The 20958-nt window shown below is 43.9% G+C and overlaps 2 protein-coding genes across 3 annotated transcripts in view; one reads left to right on the top strand and one right to left on the bottom strand.

Moving 5' to 3' along the window:
* LOC306703177 (NACHT, LRR and PYD domains-containing protein 3-like) overlaps positions 1-20958 on the bottom strand; it is a 92176-nt gene that overhangs the window by 17326 nt on the left and 53892 nt on the right. The window lies entirely within an intron of this gene.
* On the top strand, positions 3005-19001 carry LOC306703185 (GTPase IMAP family member 9-like). Of its 2 annotated transcripts, none has more exons than XM_079169056.1 (3): positions 3005-3140; positions 9770-9920; positions 17486-19001. In XM_079169056.1, exons 2-3 carry the CDS (start codon positions 9899-9901, stop codon positions 18292-18294), a joined length of 831 nt encoding a protein of 276 aa, XP_079025182.1. In that variant the 5' UTR covers positions 3005-3140; positions 9770-9898; the 3' UTR covers positions 18295-19001. The 2 variants fall into 2 exon arrangements, with proteins under 2 accessions (XP_079025182.1, XP_079025183.1); XM_079169057.1 differs by having other exon boundaries at positions 3065-3140; positions 9812-9920.

Here is a 20958-nt window from a genome sequence, read left to right as displayed (position 1 = left end):
CGAACAAACACTAAAAGGTAACATTTGTAGGCGTGTTTGTTATAGTTAGATTTTTTTGCTTCATCCTTACTTCTTCCTCAAAGTCCTGCCAAACACAAGGCTTGAAGATAAGCCAGCACATCTAAGCCTGAGTAAAAAGAGAGAATAAGGAGGACAAACTAGGGAGACCAGAGACATGTGCTTGTGGGACCTCCAACAACAAACAGTAAACCCCAGAAACAGTTTACATTTGATCAGAGACACAGATGAAAGAAATGCTGAAAAAGTATGTAGGTAGGTTACATAAGCCCAAAGTCAGGCAACAGAAATGTGGTTTGACTGCATCCATTTCAATCAGGAGAGAAAAGACAGGTGAAGAATTGTTTGTTAAAACCAGATGATATGTGATGATAAAGTCTTGACAGAGTCTTTGGCTCTTGGACTCTACAGGGAGAATATTGATACCACTGGTGATATAAGTAAATATATAATATACCAAAATATATACCAAATATAATATGAATTACTTTTACCTTTTCCTTTTTGAATAATCTAAACCATTTTTGTCTAAATTTAAAGTAGAATTTAAAAAGTACACGGTAAAAGTACTTCATATTATCATGCTGCACATGAGAAACCTTCAGCAATGGTTTGCACGGCTTCGGTTACATAGGATTCGGGACATCTTGGCGAGTTGGTACTCCTGGGGTGCGTCTCCCAATACGTGCTGGTTTTCACGGGGCCCACCCCGGCAGGTCGGGGTGGGACATCTAGGAAGCCAGGGTGGGAGGCACATGGCACTCCTCCTGTCACATCAACCTATTGGAGCTTGTTGCTGTTGAGAAGGTGCTGCACCATTCCCCCCACAACTGAGGTGGAAGGATGTTGAGGTCGGACAACACCACTGTGGAGGTGAACCTCAACAGACAGGAGGTTGTCAGCGGTGTCTGGCAGATCGTCCCCTTTTCTCTCTTATTCCAAATTAGAGAAAACACCCAGTGTCCCCCTTTGGGAGTGGGCACTTCAACGGGGTTCAAAGCAAAACCTGTCCATGTTAATGGTAGCTCTGGAGAGTCTAGTCACCAGGTGGTTCCTGCACCTTGCATCACTAGTGGTTACCGGACCTGTCCACAGCTTTGCGACAAGGAGAGTGCTCCATTCTGGGTCAGCACTCTCACTCTTGGAGGTTTAAGAGTGAGACTGTGCGACCTGGGTCTCCCGACCCCTGTTGTCTACACGTATTAGAATGCACATGTCTCCTCCCGTTAGAGGGATAACTTTACTCGTTTGTGGCCTGGTGCAAGATCAAGGACCTCGCTCCACCTTGCTGCTCCGTTGAGGATATCTTGTCTTTCCTGCAGGTTAGTTTTGACAGTGGTTGTGCTGTATCCACCTTGGGGGTGTTTGCTGCAGGAATTACAGTTTGTGTACTACATTCAGTCAAATTTTGCAGTATGCAAGCCAGCATGCTTTCACAGGCACAGGAGATAGATGAGCAAGAGGGTCAAAGTTTAAGGTGCCATGTGTTGAGGAAGCAGTTTGTCCCAGTTGAATGCAGACTGCATGCATCAGTATGTACTTTGTAAGGAAGATGCAGTATGTCCTAAAAGTAAAAAGTAAATGATTTAGATTGCAGCTAAAGACTGATACGTGGGTAAGTTGTCCCGCCCCAACAGCTTCAACCAGATCCACAAAGTGGAGTGAAGATTAAAAACACTCTCAAGTCAGACTGTTAGTGCATGTATTTATTCAAGATACACTCTACATAACATTTGCTGCAAAGGTTTCTGCTCGATCATCTGTTCCCTACTAGTCTACAAGGAGACAAGGTGACAAAGATGGGCGTGCATGGATCCTAAACTATCTGGTCTAATCAACAGAATCCAGTCTGTTGTCAAAGCAACTCTTTACAAGTTGAAATTTTCCACAGATGCTGAATTTGATCCTAAAAGATTCTTGTTTGAGCTGTGAGGAGGTTTCTGTTCACAATGACATTTGATCCTGTGAACACAGCTCAGACTCCAACCAGTCAGACTGCATACTGTGATGGTGACGTGAGGACACACTCTCTCTCTGATGGAGGATAAGAAGCTGTGTCCCTTCACTTTGTCTGAGCTTGTTGCTGTCGAGAAGATACTGAACCATTTCGCTCCACAACTGAGGGGGAAGCACGTCATGTTAAGGTCGGACAACTCCACTGTGGAGGTGAACCTCAACAGACAGGAGGTTGTCAGATCCCCGGCCCTTCACAGTTAGAGGGATTACTCGACTTGTTGACTGGTGCCAGATGAAGGGCCTCGCTCCACCTTCCTGCTCCCTTGAGGATATCTTGTCTTTCCTGCAGGTCGTTTTTGACAGTCGTCGTGATGTATCCACTTTGAGGGTGTTTGCTGCAGGAATTACAGTTTGTGTACTACATTCGGTCAAATTTTGCAGTATGCAAGCCAGCATGCTTTCCTGGATAATCTGACCCACAATCCTTTGCACAGCAGATTTATAAGCAAGAAGGTAAAAGTTCAAGGTGCCATGTAATGAGGAAGCAGTATGTCCCAGTTGTAAAAAGTAAATGATTTAGAACGCAGCTTAAGACTGATATGTGGGTAAATTGTCCTGTCCCAACAGGTTCAACCAGATCCACAAAGTGGAGCGAAGGATAAAAACACTCAAGTCAGACTCTGTTGTCTTAGTGAATGTATTTATTCAAGATAAACCCTACACAACAAGTTTATGCGTGATCATCTGTTCCCTAGTCTACATATACAAGAAGACAAGGTGACAAAGAGGGGCGTGCATGGATCCTTTAAACTATCTAGTCTAATCAACAGAATCCAGTCTGTTGTCAAAGCAACTCTTTACAAGTTGAAATTTTCCACAGATGCTGAATTTGATCCTAAAAGACTCTTGTTTGAGCTGTGAGGAGGTTTCTGTTCACAATGACATTTGATCCTGTGAACACAGCTCAGACTCCAACCAGTCAGACTGCATACTGTGATGGTGACGTGAGGACACACCCTCTCTCTGATGGAGGATAAGAAGCTGTGTCCCTTCACTTTGTCTGAGGGAAGGTGAAGTTGAAGTGAAGCACGAAGCTCCTTTTCTACACAGACCTGCTGAGAACAGAAGAGTGCTGCACACTGAAGAAGTTCATGCCAAAAAGTTCAGTAAGTGGAGCTTTGATTGGTTGAAATGACGTCATTGATTGGTGTGAACGTGTGATTATTTTAAAGCTGCTTTCAAACACAACAAGATTGCCGCCTGTGTGAGCAGGCAGAGAGAAGCTGCTGTTAGTTTGAATGTTGAAGTCCAGATGAAGTGTCGCTTTGAATGATGACACTGTGATGAAGAAGTTGAGTTCAGTCTGATCTGGGGTCTGTCAGGACTGTTACTGAAGTGGAGCACTAGAACCCAGCAGGAACCACAGAGCTCACCTGGGCCTTTGTTCCTGCACTGAAACACACCTGAGAGACTCCCTGTTTGCCCTCACCTGTTGCTTTCAATTCTTTATGTCCACAAATCTTCATGTTTATTTCTTCATCTGCTCTTTAACAGATGTAATCCATTTTTGATAGTGTTTGAATGTGTTTGTGTTTTCTTTCGTGTTCAGTTTTTCTCTCATTGATCATCAGGTTGTAGTCAACCTTTTACGGACTACGGAGGCATGAACGCAACATTGCTGTTTTTAAAAGAAAATCCTAGGTTAAACAGTTTTAGATTCGCTGGACGTAACTACTGGACTGTTTCTTTGTTCTGTTTTTGTTTGCATCCTGGAAGAGGATGCCGCCAATTTTCCTACAGAAGTGAAGAAACGGATTCTTTAGAGAAAGAACTTCCCTTTTTCCTCAAGTCGATTCATGCAGGTTACGAGCCGAAGAAATTCTCTGCTACAGAGAGAATTTATTGCGCAACGAACGGAGCCGCGCACCACGAAATCTACTCATAGTAAAGCTTCGTTTGGCATTGTGAGGGCACATAGCCAGTAATTGTGTCACTTCTGGATTTGCTGCTGTCTGGCTGTGGGGTGGCAGAGAGAGTGTCCGTGTGATCAATTGGTGGGTTTTGTGAAGATGAGGGGGTGTTTTGTAGAGAAACTGATCTTACTTGGGACCTAGAGAGTGGGTGGGCTACTGTGAGTCCCGACTCAGCATCCCCCTCCCGTTTCCCTGCGTGAATCTGTTTTGTCTACAGCCGAGAGAAAGATGGCCTTCCTGCCCACAGCAATAGCATTGTCTACATGTGTCACCGGTGTGAGCCTCTCTGCATACCTGGCATCCTCTAGCCATTCTTGCTGCTGGTGATGGTTGGGGATCTGTACTGGGCCTTGACTTGGTTGCTTCTAATGTTCTATAAAACATTTTCTTCATTTCGAGAACATCAGCCTTGAGGCTTTCAATAAGCTTAACAGTTTCAGGATCAGGTACTTTACCCTGTCCTTGTTTTTTCTTTGTGGAGACTGCCACACCCCCTTTCGTCCATGTTTCATCATTTATTTCTCTTTCACTTTTCAGAGGCAACTGACTGGTGTTGGATTGCAGCTCTGTGTGTATCTCATTTACTCTTGGTGGCTTAACTGAAATGTGTCTCCTAAATTTATTTTGATATTTTGATTCTAACGCAAGACTGGCAGCCTCATTTATCTTTTTCTCATCTGTGACTCTGGGGTTGCTAAGGTGAGGTTTCAACTGAAACTTCACTGCCTCATCAAGCAAACCAGTCTCTAATGAGCGCAGGAATTTACGCTGGATTAAATCTGGGCTGAACTGTTCCCCTTCATCCTCATCACTAGACTGCCAGAGCAGTTTCTCTCTGAGCTCCATTGCCCTGAACAAAAACCCTTGAGCAGATTCGTTAGTGTCTTGGAATATGTTCATGAGTCTATGGAGCATATCTGATGATGAGTCCATTCTATAATATCCTCTGAGTATGGTTCTTAATGTTGGGAAGTGTGAGGTCTCGCTTGACTTCCAGCAAGTTTCGAAGGTGAAGGCCAGGGCTTACTGCTTTAATCACAGCCTCTATGATTTCAGTGTCTGAGTAGCCCTTCTTCAGCCCAGACTCGATTTGGTTTGTCAGGCTAGTGAAAGATAATTTGTCCTTCTGTCTGGCCTCCCCTATCTGAGCCCAGATCCGGAAATCTTTTCACAGAATGACTTCTGGTGCTGTGAGGGCTGCAAACTGCTTGACTTCCCTCTCTCTTACCGCTGTTGTGTGGTCCCCAAAGCTTCAATCTTCTCTTCTAGAACACGACGTGCCTCTGCCTGAGCCTGTTGAAGCTGTGTATACTCTTGTTTCAGTCTCTCTATTTCACTAGGATCAGTTTGAGGTATTTCTACTTTGTCAATAACATGTTATTGTAAAGACTGTATGAATAGATGGAGATTACTGATAAACTGCCAGAACACATGAGATTCCTCACCCTCTTCACTTTCCTCCAAAGTGCTCTCTGTTAGCCGAATCGGGGCCCGACGGGACTGTCCTCTATATCCCTCCCCTGTTGGTTCACTGCACTTCAGATTCTGACACACCTTGATGAGTTCTGGCTTCTCAAGTGTCCACAACGCTGCGTTGATCTCATCCTGGAGTTGCTCCATCTTTACCTTGTGCTGGTCTCGGTTTGTCTAGTTTCGTCTCTCAAGAAAGAACTGCATCTCTCTGTTGTCCAATACAGTCCTCCTAGGCTGGCTCGCCAAATTATGTTACACACTGAATGATGACAATGTCCATTCAGTTTTCCAGATGAATTTATTGTGCTGTGAATACAACAAGACAGTCTCAGATGAATATCTGCTTCTGCGATCTCAACTGTCCTTTGCTGGTCTAGCTTGCTTATCTTATACAAGAATTTCATGAATTGTGAACACACAACCTGAAATGTACAGCCTAACAAACTACTGCTTATATCTGTCGCGGGACACACCATTTATCTGTATATAATCTTACATATGAACAATACAATTATCAGGCCAGGTTACTGACATTACACTGGCGCTAAACCGCTAGCGCGCGAATAGCCTCGTTCAGCCAGTGGCGGGCCGTGCATTTTATACCTGGGCCTTCTGAGCTGTCCGACTACACTTGAGCCATCTCCTAATAAGCTCATTATGACGCCACAGCTACGGTTATTTGTTTCTAGGGGTGTAACATCACGTATTCGTATTAAACCGTTCGGTATGAGGCTTACGAACCAAACTATACGTTTGAATAATACTACTGCATTTGGAAAATGTAGAAGCTTAAATTGTGGGAAATATAATGTTTTCGGTGGACTGCGAACAGACAACGGCCTGTGACCTTTTGAAACCGGAACAATAACAAAAAACAGCTGAGGCGGCGGCACCGCACGTGTCTTCAGGGGGGCTAAAATAACTAGCTTAGTGGGGAAACAACAGCCCGAACAAAATTGTCCGGACAATGACCCCTCGCATGACGGGATGCTTCGTAATTAACGGACAATGTATATAGTCCTAAGCAATGTAATTAACACAATGACAAGAACCAGTCACATATATGTATATGACAACAAAGCAACAAATCAATCCAGCAACACTGCAGCGCTAGAGCACGAGCCATTCATATTATTCATAAAAACGACACGATACTGCTACTGCAGATGTAAAAACGCAAAAGCAGTTGACTTTCCACAGCTGCTGTTCAAAAGCACGTAGCTTGTGGTGTCCTGTCGTGTAGCTGCCTTGGTTAGCATAGCATAGCTCCAAACAGCTCCAAACACCAAGAGCTCAGTTGCAAATGAAACGCATTCTTAGCCATAAAATGTGCAACGCTTCTCCAACGCTGTCAGCCAGAAATACCATTCGTACAAATCCTTTTCCATGCTGGGTCAGGGCTGCTGTGGGGTTTGCCGACGATGTCCAGTTTTTCTGGAAATGTCCTTCTCCAGAAATCCGTTTCTCCTAGTTCAGCCATTGAGTGTTAAAAAAACACCGCTAGGTAAAAAAAAAACTCTGCTCGCTAGCTTTCTGTTTGACAAAAGTCACGCTGGCCCACTGACCAATCACGGCGCAGTTAATGCTGACGTACTTAGAAGGCTACCTCGGTGCCAGTCGGTTGATTGGTTGAAGAATATGACAATCAACAATATCGTCCCCATTCACTTAAACTGCAAAGGGATTCACTTGTGAGTCTGAAGGCCTCGGGCCTCTCTTCTTACCTAGAGACACAGGGCTGAAATGTGATTGGATAAAAGCTCTCCTTAAAACAAGTTGCACTGGAAGCAGAGCAACTGAGGAAAACAGTAGCTGTGCAATGAGAAAATAAGATAATGGGAAAAATATTTTTATAAATTATAATACATGTAGTGTATTTAAGAAAATGTATTAAATTATAAAATAGCTATAACTTTGTGATTCTGTCTAGGCCAGCAGAGAAGGCCTTGCTGGCCCTGACGGCCCACCACTGGCTGATAACTCAAACATACTCCTTTTCATTCCCAACGTTACTATAGTGACCACAGTGTTTTCTATGAGGACAGTAATTACATGTCATTTTACTGTTCTGTGTTTTACTAACTTCTTAAGGGGGATCATGAGGAGAAACAGCACAGCTCCATTTGTTGGAGGTTGATGAACAATATTTAACTTGTAAAACACTGTAAAATTATAGGATGAGCATTTAAAATAACGTCTTTTGACATGTTGTTAACAAGGTTTAAAAGAAGGAAAAGTGAAGTTTGTTTTATCTCCAGAAATCTATAACACTTTAACAGACAGATGTTGGAGATACATTTAATAATTCTATGAAATAACCAAAGTTCAATATGTGAAATTGAATATGCAGTATTTATTCAGTATTCTATTAAACCTTTTACATGTTTTCTAATAATGATTAAATGCACTTGTGCTAGAGTTTTTCTATATGATTATCATCGTCACCTTGCAGTTTTTATCCAGTCATTTTAATAGAGACTAGATGAAATAGACAGTTAAATGAACCACTAAATTAATACGTTGACAATGGGATTGTGTAATAATATATCTGATTTGTCATTACCTAAATCAAATGAATAAGTAGGCAATTAGTTGAATTAACATTATTAATTTAAAAAAATATTCCAACTCAATTGATATGTGTTATTGTATTTTGAGTATCTATTTGAAGTTTTTTTGATTCATTTTTAACTCCTACAAAGGCCCATTTTATTTATTTCATGTTATATTTGTTTCAGGACAACACTAATGAACAATAAAATACACTATATAGATACATGTGTATGATACAAAAAGAGATAGACAGACACATTCCTCATTCAGTGTGGCTTTGTGGCACAAGGCAGTAAAACTGCCTGTGCCAAAGCACACTGCATATAATCCATCGGGTTTATTTAATCATGATAATAATGTTTATCCAGAAAGTTTGCAAAAAATACATCAAAACATGCGGCCTGATCGGGAATCGTATTCAATGCAATGACTTTTCTCAGAGATTCGCCCAGTGGTTTTCCCGAAAATCTCGAAAAACTGAGCAAAATTTCTCCATTCACTTGGGGTTTCGGCGTGAAGAGAGCTAAAAAAACACTTAACTTTGGGCCCATATTGACTAGCCATACTTTAACGTAGAAACATGATTCAAAGTTTAAAATGTAGACAAAACGCTACACTTTATTGAGCCAAATGGGCATTTTCATAGCAACCAAAGTTTTCATTAAGTCAACGTTTAAGTTTCAGGAACATTTTGGGTCCGTTTCAGATTTTATAATGGGTGTGTATTGCATGGCTCGTTAAGAGCTAGAGTGAGGTCATAACTCTGAAAATATTCTGTGATTTTTCCAAAGAAATTGCTCCAGGTCCCTCAATTTTTACTCTTTATACACCATTTTTGGCCAAAAAGCTTGGAAATGTTGCGCTGTCGCACACAGATGTCATTGGATTCCAACAGACTTACACATTTGGCTCAAATAGTCGCAGAGCGACATGAACTCCAACCGACTGCTCCATTAGCCTCCATGTTAAATCTCACCACTAATTTCTCAAACAAAGCAGACGGTACCAGTTTTGTATATTGCTCTAGAGCTCACATTTTTAACACCACACATATAAAAACCACATCAACGCGTTCGGCAGAGTCTTATCTTTGTCATGACCCTTATTTTGGCACTCAGACTCCTGCTTTTTATTAAAAGGAGGCAGGAGTTTGGTTCAGAATCACTGTTTACTGTAACATTTCTTAATCAGTCTGCCTCTAACACCAGGGGCATCCTCACCACCAGTTACGCACGCACGCTCTCTCTCTCTCTCTCTCTGTCTCTCGCTCTACACACACACACACACACACGACTTGGAGATATTCAGTCAAAGGCATTGTTAGACCTCCTGTCTGTCTGTCTGTCTGTCTGTCTCTCTCCTTATGTCTCTCTCTCTCTCTCTCTCTGTGTGTGTGTGTCTCTCTCTATCATACAGTCATTCAGGTCTTAGATAATTTTAGAGCACTTTATTTCATTTCAAAATAAAAGCCCCACAGAATGAATTCTATCTGGAATGCTTGTGATGAACTCTGTCATTTTAGTGTCAAACATTATGATTCTGTCTCCTCTCCCCATCTCTCACCCACCCTTTCAAAATAAAAGCCCCACAAATACAAGATTCAATCCAAGAGTATGAATCTAAAATGTAGAAAATAGAGTAGCGCTATCTCAATTGAACCTGAATGACACTACTGGTAACATTGGTGTGTATATATATATATATATTGCGACGACCTGTACATATGTCTTCAGTAAAGTGTTACGAGGAACTTGGTGACGAAATACGAAGATCTTGTTTTTGTGCTTTGGTTGCAGCTTTTGATCAGGACGTCTGGTTGTGACATTATTTATCATCAGACATCCATCTGTCAACAATCCAAGTTCAGCAACCTGAGGAGGCTCAGCTGATTCTGGTCCTCTCTGAATCTGTCCCAGCTAAGAGACATGGAATCCTACAGCTCAACTGGTAAGACATACCTTTTCTAACATGTTTCCTTAACTGAGCTAAAGCATGCTGATCTGTTTTATTTCACTTTCATCTGAAACTAAAAAGAAAACCTTTTTGAATTTTTTGTTAATCTTAATTCAATCAGGTAATCTCATTGAGATTCAAATATCTTTTCCACGAGCGACCTGAGAACAAGAAATGTTCTTAAGAACCAGATTACTAACACAGAAACAACACTCTTACAAAATAAACAGCAATTAAAAACAGTTACAAGAATCACATAAAACATTTGGATGAAGGTCCTGTGTTTGTTTGAAGCTGCTGGCTTAACAAGTTCAGTAATGCTTGTAATTTCTTATCCATGATAGGTTAACCCCTTTATTTATTTTATTCATTTATTTTGCACAATTCAAACAATAAAATTCAAAATAAACAAACATAACTGAGATAAATGAATATCACAGAGCAGGAAGAGGCAGAAAGCCAGCTGGGCTTATATGAAGCCTCCACCTATATAATATTAAAATTTTACAAAATCATAAAATGAAATATGCATAAGACATTACATTACAACAAAACAAACAACGAAAGAAGAGAAAAAAATAATGAAATTGTGTCAAGTGTGTGCGAGCATGTGTGCATGTGAGAGTAAGCATGGGCTCATGTTTGTTCAGGGATGTTGGTTTATACACCTGCAATATAGTAATGCTACAAGTCCCTATGAGTGAAACAACTACAAATGTAATATAACAGCTAAGACAAGAAAGACATGAACACTAATACATAAAAAAACTGTTACAAAACAGCAATTCGATTTTCTTTCAGGCATCTTATAAAGGGACATTTTTTTGTTAGGTGGGAAAAGTCATTCCATAATTTGGTTCCCCTAAATCTTATTGAAAATTGACCTCTGCTAGTCAGTTATTTAGGAGGATGAAGATGTGAAGATTGACGAGTTGAGTAAGAGTGAACCTGTGAATTGATTGTGTAGTAGGTCTTGAAATGATCAGGAATATTCCCTTATAAATGAAAACACAAGTTTGAGAAATATTGATGTCATAAATAGTAAGAATCTGCCATTTCTGAAGTAGAGGAGCAGAAGAGAAGTGTGACTCTGATCAGGTTGCGATCCTAACAAAAGACCTTGGAGTCAAAGGAGTACTGGGCAGTATACCGGTTCAACCGGTTTCAATTTCCCATAAGATATGAATTTTCCACATACCGTCATACCGGTGCATAGCCAGAACATTGCTAACAGTCTTCAACAGGCTGCTAAAGATGATGTTCGCCACCGAAGACAATAGTTGTGGAGCTCGTTATCTTATCTGTATTGAGACGGATCCCTAGTCATGGTGATAACTTTATAACAATTAACAACCCACAACTAACGCTCTTTAACAGAGCAAAACACCACAACACAACAGTCTGTGACACATAAACGATTTGTAACACTAATAATTGTACATTTATAAACTTTCACCGCCGAACTGCATGCTGGGTACAGCTCACTCGCCTGCTAGCACAACAGTCTGCTAACAGCTGGGAGAGGCTCCGTCCTCCAGTAACGTTACATTACAGAACAGCGATGCAGGATAAACATAGATAGACCGGAGATGCACCTATAGAGTTTGACACATATGCAACGCTGATTACGTGTAATATGTGTGGTGTTTGTTATAAATGTATGTTGGTACGTAGAGGGTGATAAGAAGCTGTACTTGGAGGGGCTTAGGACCCAGGGGAATGTAGGTGAAGGAAACCGAAAGAGACGGAAGACACGCCACACAAACAGCTGATCACCGCTCGTCACGGTCCTGTAGAACAGATTCTCAACTGGTGGGTAGTCGCGGATCCGTTTTCAGTGGGTCGTGGGCCTTTGCCTTAAAGCAGCAGAGTTATTCACGCTCCTTTCCAGCATTTACGGCACTTGTTCAGCGGCGCAGGAAAAACACAGGCCAATGCGTTGTAAATCACGTCACGTGATGCAGTTTAGCCAATCAGATAAGGGTATTTTGATACGTTTCCTTACGCCAGTGAGATGTACCCACACCGTGACACAGGGAGGAGAGACAATGAAAGACATCATAGGGCAGATCTCATGAGAATCTATATCCATCCATCCATCCATTTTCCTCCGCTTATCCGGGGTCGGGTCGCGGTGGCAGCAGGCCAAGCAGGCTGACCCAGACTTCCCTCTCACCTGCAACATTTTCCAGCTCATACTGGGGGATCCCGAGGCGTTCCCAGGCCAGCTGGGAGATATAATCCCTCCAGCGTGTTCTGGGTCTTCCCCGGGGTCTCTTCCCAGTTGGACGTGCCCGGAAAAACTCCAGTGGGAGGCGTCCAGGAGGCATCCTAATTAGATGCCCAACCACCTCAGCTGACTCCTTTCGATGCGAAGGAGTAGCGGCTCGACTCCAAGTTCCCTCCTGATGTCCGAGCTCCTTACCCTATCTCTAAGGCTGAGCCCAGCCACCCTACGGAGGAAACTCATTTCGGCCACTTGTACCCGCAACCTTGTCCTTTCGGTCACGACCCAGAGTTCGTGACCATAGGTGAGGGTAGGAACGTAGACCGACCAGTAAATTGAGAGCTTTGCCTTCCGGCTCAGCTCTCTCTTCACCAAGACGGTCCGGTGCAGCGCCTGCTTTACTGCTGCAGCCGCACCGATCCGCCTGTCGATCTCCCGCTCCATCTTACCCTCACTCGTGAACAAGACCCCGAGATACTTAAACTCCTTCACTTGAGGTAGGCACTCCGTCCCCACCTGGAGGGAGCAATCCACCGGTTTCCGGCAGAGCACCATGGCCTCGGATTTGGAGGTGCTAACTCTCATCCCCGCCGCTTCACACTCGGCTGCAAACCGCCCCAATGAATGCTGGAGGTCACGATCCGAGGAGGCCAACAGGACCACATCATCTGTAAATAGCAGAGAGGTGATCCCGAGAAAGTCCATGAAAGTCACGAACAGGACCGGTGACAAAGGGCAGCCCTGGCGGAGGCCAACACCCACCGGGAACGTGTCTGACTTATTGCCGAGAATGCGGACACAGCTCCTACTGCAGTCATACAGAGACCGGATCGCCCGTTGTAACGGGTCCGTCACCCCATACTCCCGCAGCACCCCCCACAAGAACCCCCGAGGGACCTGGTCGAAAGCCTTCTCCAAGTCCACAAAACACATGTAAACTGGTTGGGCAAACTCCCAGAATCCCTCCAGTAGTCTTGCGAGGGTGAAGAGCTGGTCCACTGTTCCACGGCCGGGACGGAATTCGCACTGCTCCTCTTGAATCCGAGGTTCGACAAACGGTCGGAGCCTCCTTTCCAGCACCCTGGCATAAGCTTTCCCCGGGAGGCTGAGTAGTGTGATACTCCGATAATTCGAGCACACTCTCCGGTCCCCCTTTTTGAAAATCGGAACCACCACCCCGGTCTGCCAGTCCATGGGCACTGATCCCGACCCCCATGCGACACTGAAGAGGCGTGTCAGCCAAGACAGCCCAACAGTGTCCAGCGCCTTCAGCATCTCAGGGCGGATCTCATCCACCCCCGGCGCCTTGCCACCAAGGAGCTTTTTGACTACCTTAGCGACCTCTGCCAGGGATATGGGTGAGCCCCCCAGGTCTTCAGGCGCTGCCTCCTCTGCAGAGGACATGTTGGTCGGGTTTAGGAGTTCCTCAAAGTGTTCTTTCCACCGCCCGACGATGTCCCCCGTCCAGGTCAACAGTTCCCCCCCCTGCTGAGAACAGCCTGGGGTAGGCCCTGCTTTCCCTTCCTGAGCCGTCGGATGGTTTGCCAGAACCTCCTTGAGGCCAACCGAAAGTCCTTCTCCATGGCCTCCCCGAACTCCTCCCATGCCCGAGTTTTAGCACCCGCGACCACCGCAGCTGCAGTCCTTCTGGCCTGCCGGTACCTCTCAGCTGCTTCAGGAGACCCCTGGGCCAAACAGGCCCTGAATGCCTCCTTCTTCAGCTTGACGGCTTCCCTCACCTCCGGTGTCCACCACCGGGTTCTCGGGTTGCCGCCACGACAGGCACCGATGACCTTCCGGCCACAGCTCCTAGCGGCCGCGTCCACAATAGAGGCTTTGAACATGGTCTATTCGGATTCCATGTTCCCAACCTCCCTCGGGATGTGTGAGAAGTTCTTCCGGAGGTGGGAGTTAAAGACCTCCCAGACAGGGTCCTCCGCCAGACGTTCCCAGTTCACCCTCACTATGCGTTTGGGCTTGCCGGGTCTTTCCAACCGGTTCCCCTGCCATCTGATCCAACTCACCACCAGATGGTGATCAGTTGACAGCTCTGCTCCTCTCTTCACCCGAGTGTCCAAGACATACGGCCGCAGATCAGATGATACGATTACAAAGTCGATCATTGATCTCCGGCCTAAGGTGTTCTGGTACCAGGTACACTTATGAGCCACCTTATGTTCGAACATGGTGTTCGTTATGGCCAAACCGTGGCTAGCACAGAAGTCCAATAACGAGACACCACTCGGGTTCAGATCGGGCAAGCCGTTCCTCCCAATCACCCCCCGCCAGGTTTCTCCGTCATTGCCCACGTGAGCGTTGAAGTCCCCCAGGAGAACTATGGAGTCGGCAGGCGGCGCCCTTTCCAGGACCCCTCCCACCGACTCCAAGAAGGCCGGATACTCTGAACTGCTGTTTGGTGCATAAGCACAAACCACAGTCAGAGCCTTGCTCCCCGCAACCCGTAGGCGCATGGAGGCGACCCTCTCGTTCTCCGGGGAGAACTCCAACACAGCGGCGCTCAGCCGGGGACTCATGAGTATCCCCACTTCCGCCCGGCGCCTCTCACCTTGGGCAACTCCGGAAAAGGACAAAGTCCAACCCTTCTCCAGGAGCTTGGTTCCAGAGCCAGTACTGTGTGTGGAGGTGAGTCCAACTATATCTAGCTGGTATCGCTCCACCTCCTGCACCAGCTCCGGCTCTTTCCCCGCTAGCGAGGTGACGTTCCACGTCCCTAGAGCTAGTCTATGCTGCCGGCGATCGGCTCGCCCAGGCCTCCGGCCTGACCTGCCGCCCGGTCTGCATTGCACCCGACCCCGATGCTTGTCCCTGCGGGTGGTGGGTCCACAGGGTGGCTGCTCCATGTTGTTTCTTCGGGCTGAGACCGACCGGGCCCCATGGGCGAAGGCCCGGCCACCAGACGCTCGCCGACGAGCTCCCCTCCTGGGTCTGGCTCCGGGAGGGTGCCCCGGTTTCCCTGGTCCGGGCGAGGTGGCTGAAGTCCGTGGACTGCTTATCATCAGGGTTCTTTTGAACCGCTCTTAGTCTGGGCTCTCCCCTGAGACCTGTTTGCCTTGGGAGACCCTACCAGGGGCTACTGCCCCGGACAACATAGCTCCCAGGATCACTGAGCCACTCAAACTCCTCCACCACGGTAAGGTGGCGATTCGCGGAGGAGGAGAATCTATATGTGAAAGTTAAATATCTGTGGTTGATTTTACCAATTTAAATTGCTAAAAAGGCTGCATTCTCAAACCAGTGCTGTGAAAATAGTGAGATCAAAGTATTTCTTTACCCCACACTTCAATACATGGTGAGGTGTATGATTTCGAAAAGAATACCGTTATATACCGTGGTACCGCAAAATACCGTGATATACATTTTTGGTCATACCGCCCAGCACTAAGTCAAAGTAGTTTGTAATCTTCCTGAAAAGAACTGTGTGATAGGGGTGTGACTAATTAGGGAAGGACCGATAAGATCCAATCAAGACGTAAACTTGGATGCCTCCATTATCGTTTTCTAAGGTCTCCGTTTCTGCTTCTGCTCATCCAGACTAAAACACAACCCTGGAGTTTTCAAACTAAGACAGCGCCAGCAGCGTTTTCAAGCATCTCCGTTTGCAGGTTTTTCAAACCGTGGGGTAGTGTGCACATTAGACAAAAGCATAGCAAAAGATATGCATTTCAGAACGAAGATGTAGTAGTGTGGATCTCGCCTTAGATGCTGAGGGGCGTGTCAAAGCAACGGTATTTGACGCCATGAGACTTCAAAGCCGGCTGAAACGCCTCAGGTTCCACCTTACCTCTTTGACAGGGCAGTTTGAAGCTAGAGTTTGGGAATTTTACATGTAAATGACGTACGTTACATTCAAGCTGTTGCCTCACGAGTTAACAGATGCTGGTTAATTGACGATTACCGACGTCCTGCCCAATCCTCAATAGGCATATGCTCTCCACTATCCAGTACGATACTCAGAAGCTATGCAATCCAACATCCTGCCCAATCCTCAGTATGCCTTTCACGCTGACATCATGCCTGTTCCTCAGTCGGCCTTGCCCTCCAACATCTTGTACAATCCTCAGTAGGTGGTGCCCGCAGATGTCCTGCCTGATCTTCAGTGGGTCTTGCCCTCCCACGTCCTGCCTAATCCTCAGAAGGCTATGCCCTCCGACAACCTGCCCAATCCTTATTGGTCTCTGTCAAGTTATGTTCTTAATGTGTGCATTTTCCCCACTTGAAAGGGATCGACGAGTCCGCCCGAAGGGTCCAACTGGATTTCACTCAAATGACCAAACAGTTTTTCCTCCTTTTTATTTTGGTAGGTTTGCAGTTCATCAAAACTTAACCACAGTGTGGCGTTGTGTAGTGAATTGTAGTTTAGCTTAGTTCAGTTCAGTTCAGTTCACTTAGTTAGCTCAGTTTAGCTTAGCCATCTAGTCAGTTTTAGCTCCGTTCAGCCTAGCCATCTAGCCATTCAGTTCATTTAGCCATTTAGCCATTCAGCCATCTAGTCATCTAGGTAAAAAACCTTTAAACAGAAAAGAAACAGAAAACAGAACCCATATTAAATATACAAATTAATGTACACAGACAAAGCTTTCATAATGGCTTGATTAATAAAGCACCACATCCTATTCTAAACATGCCCTGATATTAATCAATACAGTTAATGCTGTAAGTCAGTAAACAAATTAAACCATTTAAACTCCTACAATTTACCCACTCCCGGACAATCAACCACAAACAAACAACAGTATTACACAACAGAGGGCCAGACTATTTGCGTATGCATTTGCCGCAGATAACGCTAATGCTAACGCCACCCAACCGATCTTCACATCAGCCCCAATGTCTCAGTTGTTGTGCAGTTCAGCTTCCTTACCGGCTGCCTCTCCAAACCTTTCGGACTCGTCAGTCATGCAGTGGCATCGCAGATCTCCACACTGTGATCCCCGTCAGACCGGTGCTTGCCCGACGCCGGACCGTATTTTTTGCGACACGACGTGTTACTGCGTCTCTGCTTATATAAACCTCCAGGCAGATTGGTTCCGCCCTGCTCCGAACACTAGTTTGAACTCCTTTGTTATTCATATTGTTTATCCTTACATAATAGAAAACCCCTGTTTGACTTGACAGTCTCATTCACTCAGAGTGACGAACAACTATTTTCGGTCTTTTTTAAAATACAACTCCTTTCGAGAAAGACAAACTTAACTTTAGTTTACTGAATCCTTGATGACCTCCAGAAACCGTTTGTAATATCCGGAATTCTGATTTTACATTTGTGTTTCCTCACACTGTCTCATGTAAAATACAGTTTTTATGTCTGCAGGTTCTGATGAGTGGAGGATCATCCTGATTGGGAAGACAGGGTCGGGGAAGAGTTCAGCAGCAAACACCATCTTGGGCAGAGAAGCGTTTGAGTCTGAACTGTCTGCATCTTCTGTGACTTCTAAATGCAAGAAAGAGAGAGGAGAAGTTGGAGAGAAAAAGCTTGCTGTCGTCGACACTCCAGGGCTGTTTGACACCAGTTTAACCAATGATGACGTGTGGAAGGAGATAAGTATGTGCATCGGTTTGTCCTCTCCTGGTCCTCATGCCTTCCTGGTGATTGTTCCGCTGGGCAGGTTCACAGAGGAGGAGAAACAAACCGTGAAGATGATTCAAGACACGTTTGGTGAAGATGCAGATAAATACTCAATGGTGTTGTTCACTTATGGAGACAAGCTGAAGAAAAAAAGCATTGAAAAGTTTATTTCAGAGAGCAAACCCCTGCAAGACATCACTCAAAAGTGTCATGGCCAGTACCACGTCTTCAACAACGAGGCAAACAACCCGTCTCAAGTCAGTGAGCTTCTAGAGAAGATAGAGAAGATGGTCGAGGAGAACGGCGGGACGTACTACACCACAGACATGTACCAGAAAGCAGAGAAAAAAATACAAGAGGAGAAAGAACGTATTCTGAAAGAGAGTGAGGCTCTGAGGAACAAAGAGCAGGAGGAACTGAAAGCGAAATATGAAGGGGAGAGGTTGAAGATGGAAAAAGAAAATAACAGACTCAGACATGAGGCTCATGCAAGATCTGTGGCTGAAAGACGAAATACCGTAAAACCCACCAAAAAGGTCTGCGTAATCCTCTGAGCGGCTGAAGCTCTCTGGTTTAACAGCAAGAGCGACTGAAAAGTAAAGTTGATTCCTCTTTGCTTAATTTGATTTATTGTAGATAATCCAGGGGTTTGACATTGTGACCCTCCCACAGACAAAATCAATCCTCACTCCAATTTACTCCTTTTATTATTCTTTGTCTCATTTCTGCTTGGTAGATAATAAATCTTTAATTTTTGGAACTACAGTTCCTAGTGGGAAATGTAAACAGGAAGTATAATGTCTCCGGCTCGTTCATCATTAGGCTCGTTTGAGATGAGCCAGTCAAAATATTCAGAATCGATCAACGGCGATGCATGCTGGGTAGATTTGTGTCTCACTTGATCCCAACTTGCTCTGATATCTTGAACACGTTGTCAAAGTTCTCCATCAACTGCTTGACCCACACCATGATGGGAAACGTCTGGCTGTCTCCTGATCAAAGAGCTGATTGGCTCATAGATTTGACAACAAACACCACGTTTTGAAGAAAATCCTATTTTTCTGCATAATTGTAATACTTAACGTTAGATTGTTGGCTATTAGTCTCTAAGTCTTTAACCTAAAAACATATCTTGTGTGTTTAAACTGACCTTTCAAGTGTTTTTTTGTGTTCCTGGTTTGGTTTTGGGAGTTGCCTCTGTTCCCTGTTTTCTGACTGCACCCTGTAAGTTGATTTTTGTCATTAAACTTATTGAACACCACCTGCTGCCTCCTCATCTGTGTTTGGTTCTAAACCTGCTATTTTTGAATTGTGACAGGAGTGGTATGTCTTTGGTTGAACATGATTACCTGAAGTGCTCAATCGTTTTTGAATTGGCAGTAAATTCCTCAGTTTAATTATGACTGGACAGTTTTCTTATTCCAGAGGCAAGGTTCCAGCTTGTTACCATTGCTTTTTGTTCTTGTTCTCATTTAACCTTTAGCTATTTGAATTAGGGACAACATCAAGATTACAGGTATTAAAATGAATGATTTTGATAGTAGAAAATCAATGTATGCTGACGATATTGTACTTTATATTGCAGTGTTAAAACACTCAATGCCTAATTCATTAGATTGAATTGAAATATATGGAAAGTTTTTCATGTTGTAGAATTAATGCTACAATCCCAGTTCTGTATAATTCTAAGGGCATGACACCCCTGTTACATACTTTTTCAAAAACATTTTGGAAATCTTTACATATCTTTCCATTACGATCACTCCACAGATTATAATCTGTCAAGCCTTCAAACTATAATCTAGTGATTAAGTCTTTCAATGGATGGACGTCTCCTCCATTATTATGAACATCCATCCCAAGTTTCTTTACTTCTTTCAGAGCATTCCACCTCCAGGGATTCTAACGGCTGCTAAACTATGCTGGTACATGAGGTAGGTTTGTTCCTCCCAGCATGCGCTCAGGCCACACATTCACAGACAGTAGTCTAATTAACTGTGTCCCTGTTTTTTTACATCTTTTTTGTTCTACGATGTGTCCACACAATCCCTGTTAAACACGAGATAATACCAGTGAATGTGTCAGACTACAAGTGATGTTGGAGACATTCTCCTCAATGGTCACGAAAATACTTTTAGTTCTTTTTATTGTCTTATTTCTATGACTTCTATATCTAAAAACGTACTTTAACGAAGGTAAAAGTTAGGACAAATGCCTGACAGGAAATTAAAGTAATAAATGCACGACTAATAAAATATATTGTACACATCGGTTGATTGAATGTACAATTGATTCACTCCAGTGTTTTGAATACTGAAACAGACAATAGATTATAAAAATATACACAAACAATCTGCACGGATAAATGAATGACAGTATAATAATATTAGTGACATTAATGAATGAAAAAAAAACCCCTCCATGTTTGGATTATAAATGCCATTAAATCATAGTTTTGATTTATGCAGTGAAATATCTCATCATCTACTAACATGTCTTTAGATCTGCAGGTATCTGGCCATAAATCAAAGTGTTGGAGACATTAGCATGTTCACCTGATGATGAAGGAGGATCAATACAGTTATTACAGTTGATCCTGAATGATGAACCACGTTTCATCATGTTTCAGTCCTGAACGAAGAGGACAGACTTTCCCATCATCACATTAGAGAAGCAGCATTTCTGCTAAATGAATATCTGAAAATATTAAATGCTAAACAAAACAACAACTAAAGATTTCATCATGTTGAGTCTGCCAGCTTCATGAAAAACAACATATCTAAATATTGATCAGAGCTTTCGATGAGCCTCATTAAATGTTTCATTATCTCCATCTTTCCTTCACCTCCTTCCTCCTCTCGACTCTCCTCCTTCTTTAAACCTTCACTCTCCACCTGAAGCAGGGGATTATGGGTACTGTCCCTCATGAGCTGCTCTGGAGAATAACAGGTATTATGTGTATTATGTGTTCATTGTATAAATACATAAACACAGATACATGTGCATACATTAAATACATATACACATAGATTAAATAGATAAACACAGATTGCATGTGTACATTAAATACACAAATACTCAATTTCAATTCAATGTATTTTTGTAATTCTCCTCAGAGGGCTTTACAATCTGTACACATGCAACATCTTCTGTCCTTTGACCCTCACAATGGAACAGGAAAAACTCCCCCAAAAAAATCTTTAGCGGGAGAAAAGAGG

This window comes from Pholis gunnellus, assembly GCF_910591455.1.
Source record: "Pholis gunnellus genome assembly, chromosome: 11".
Classification (NCBI taxonomy): Eukaryota; Metazoa; Chordata; class Actinopteri; order Perciformes; family Pholidae; genus Pholis; species Pholis gunnellus.
This window is presented reverse-complemented; position numbering and strand designations above follow the sequence as displayed.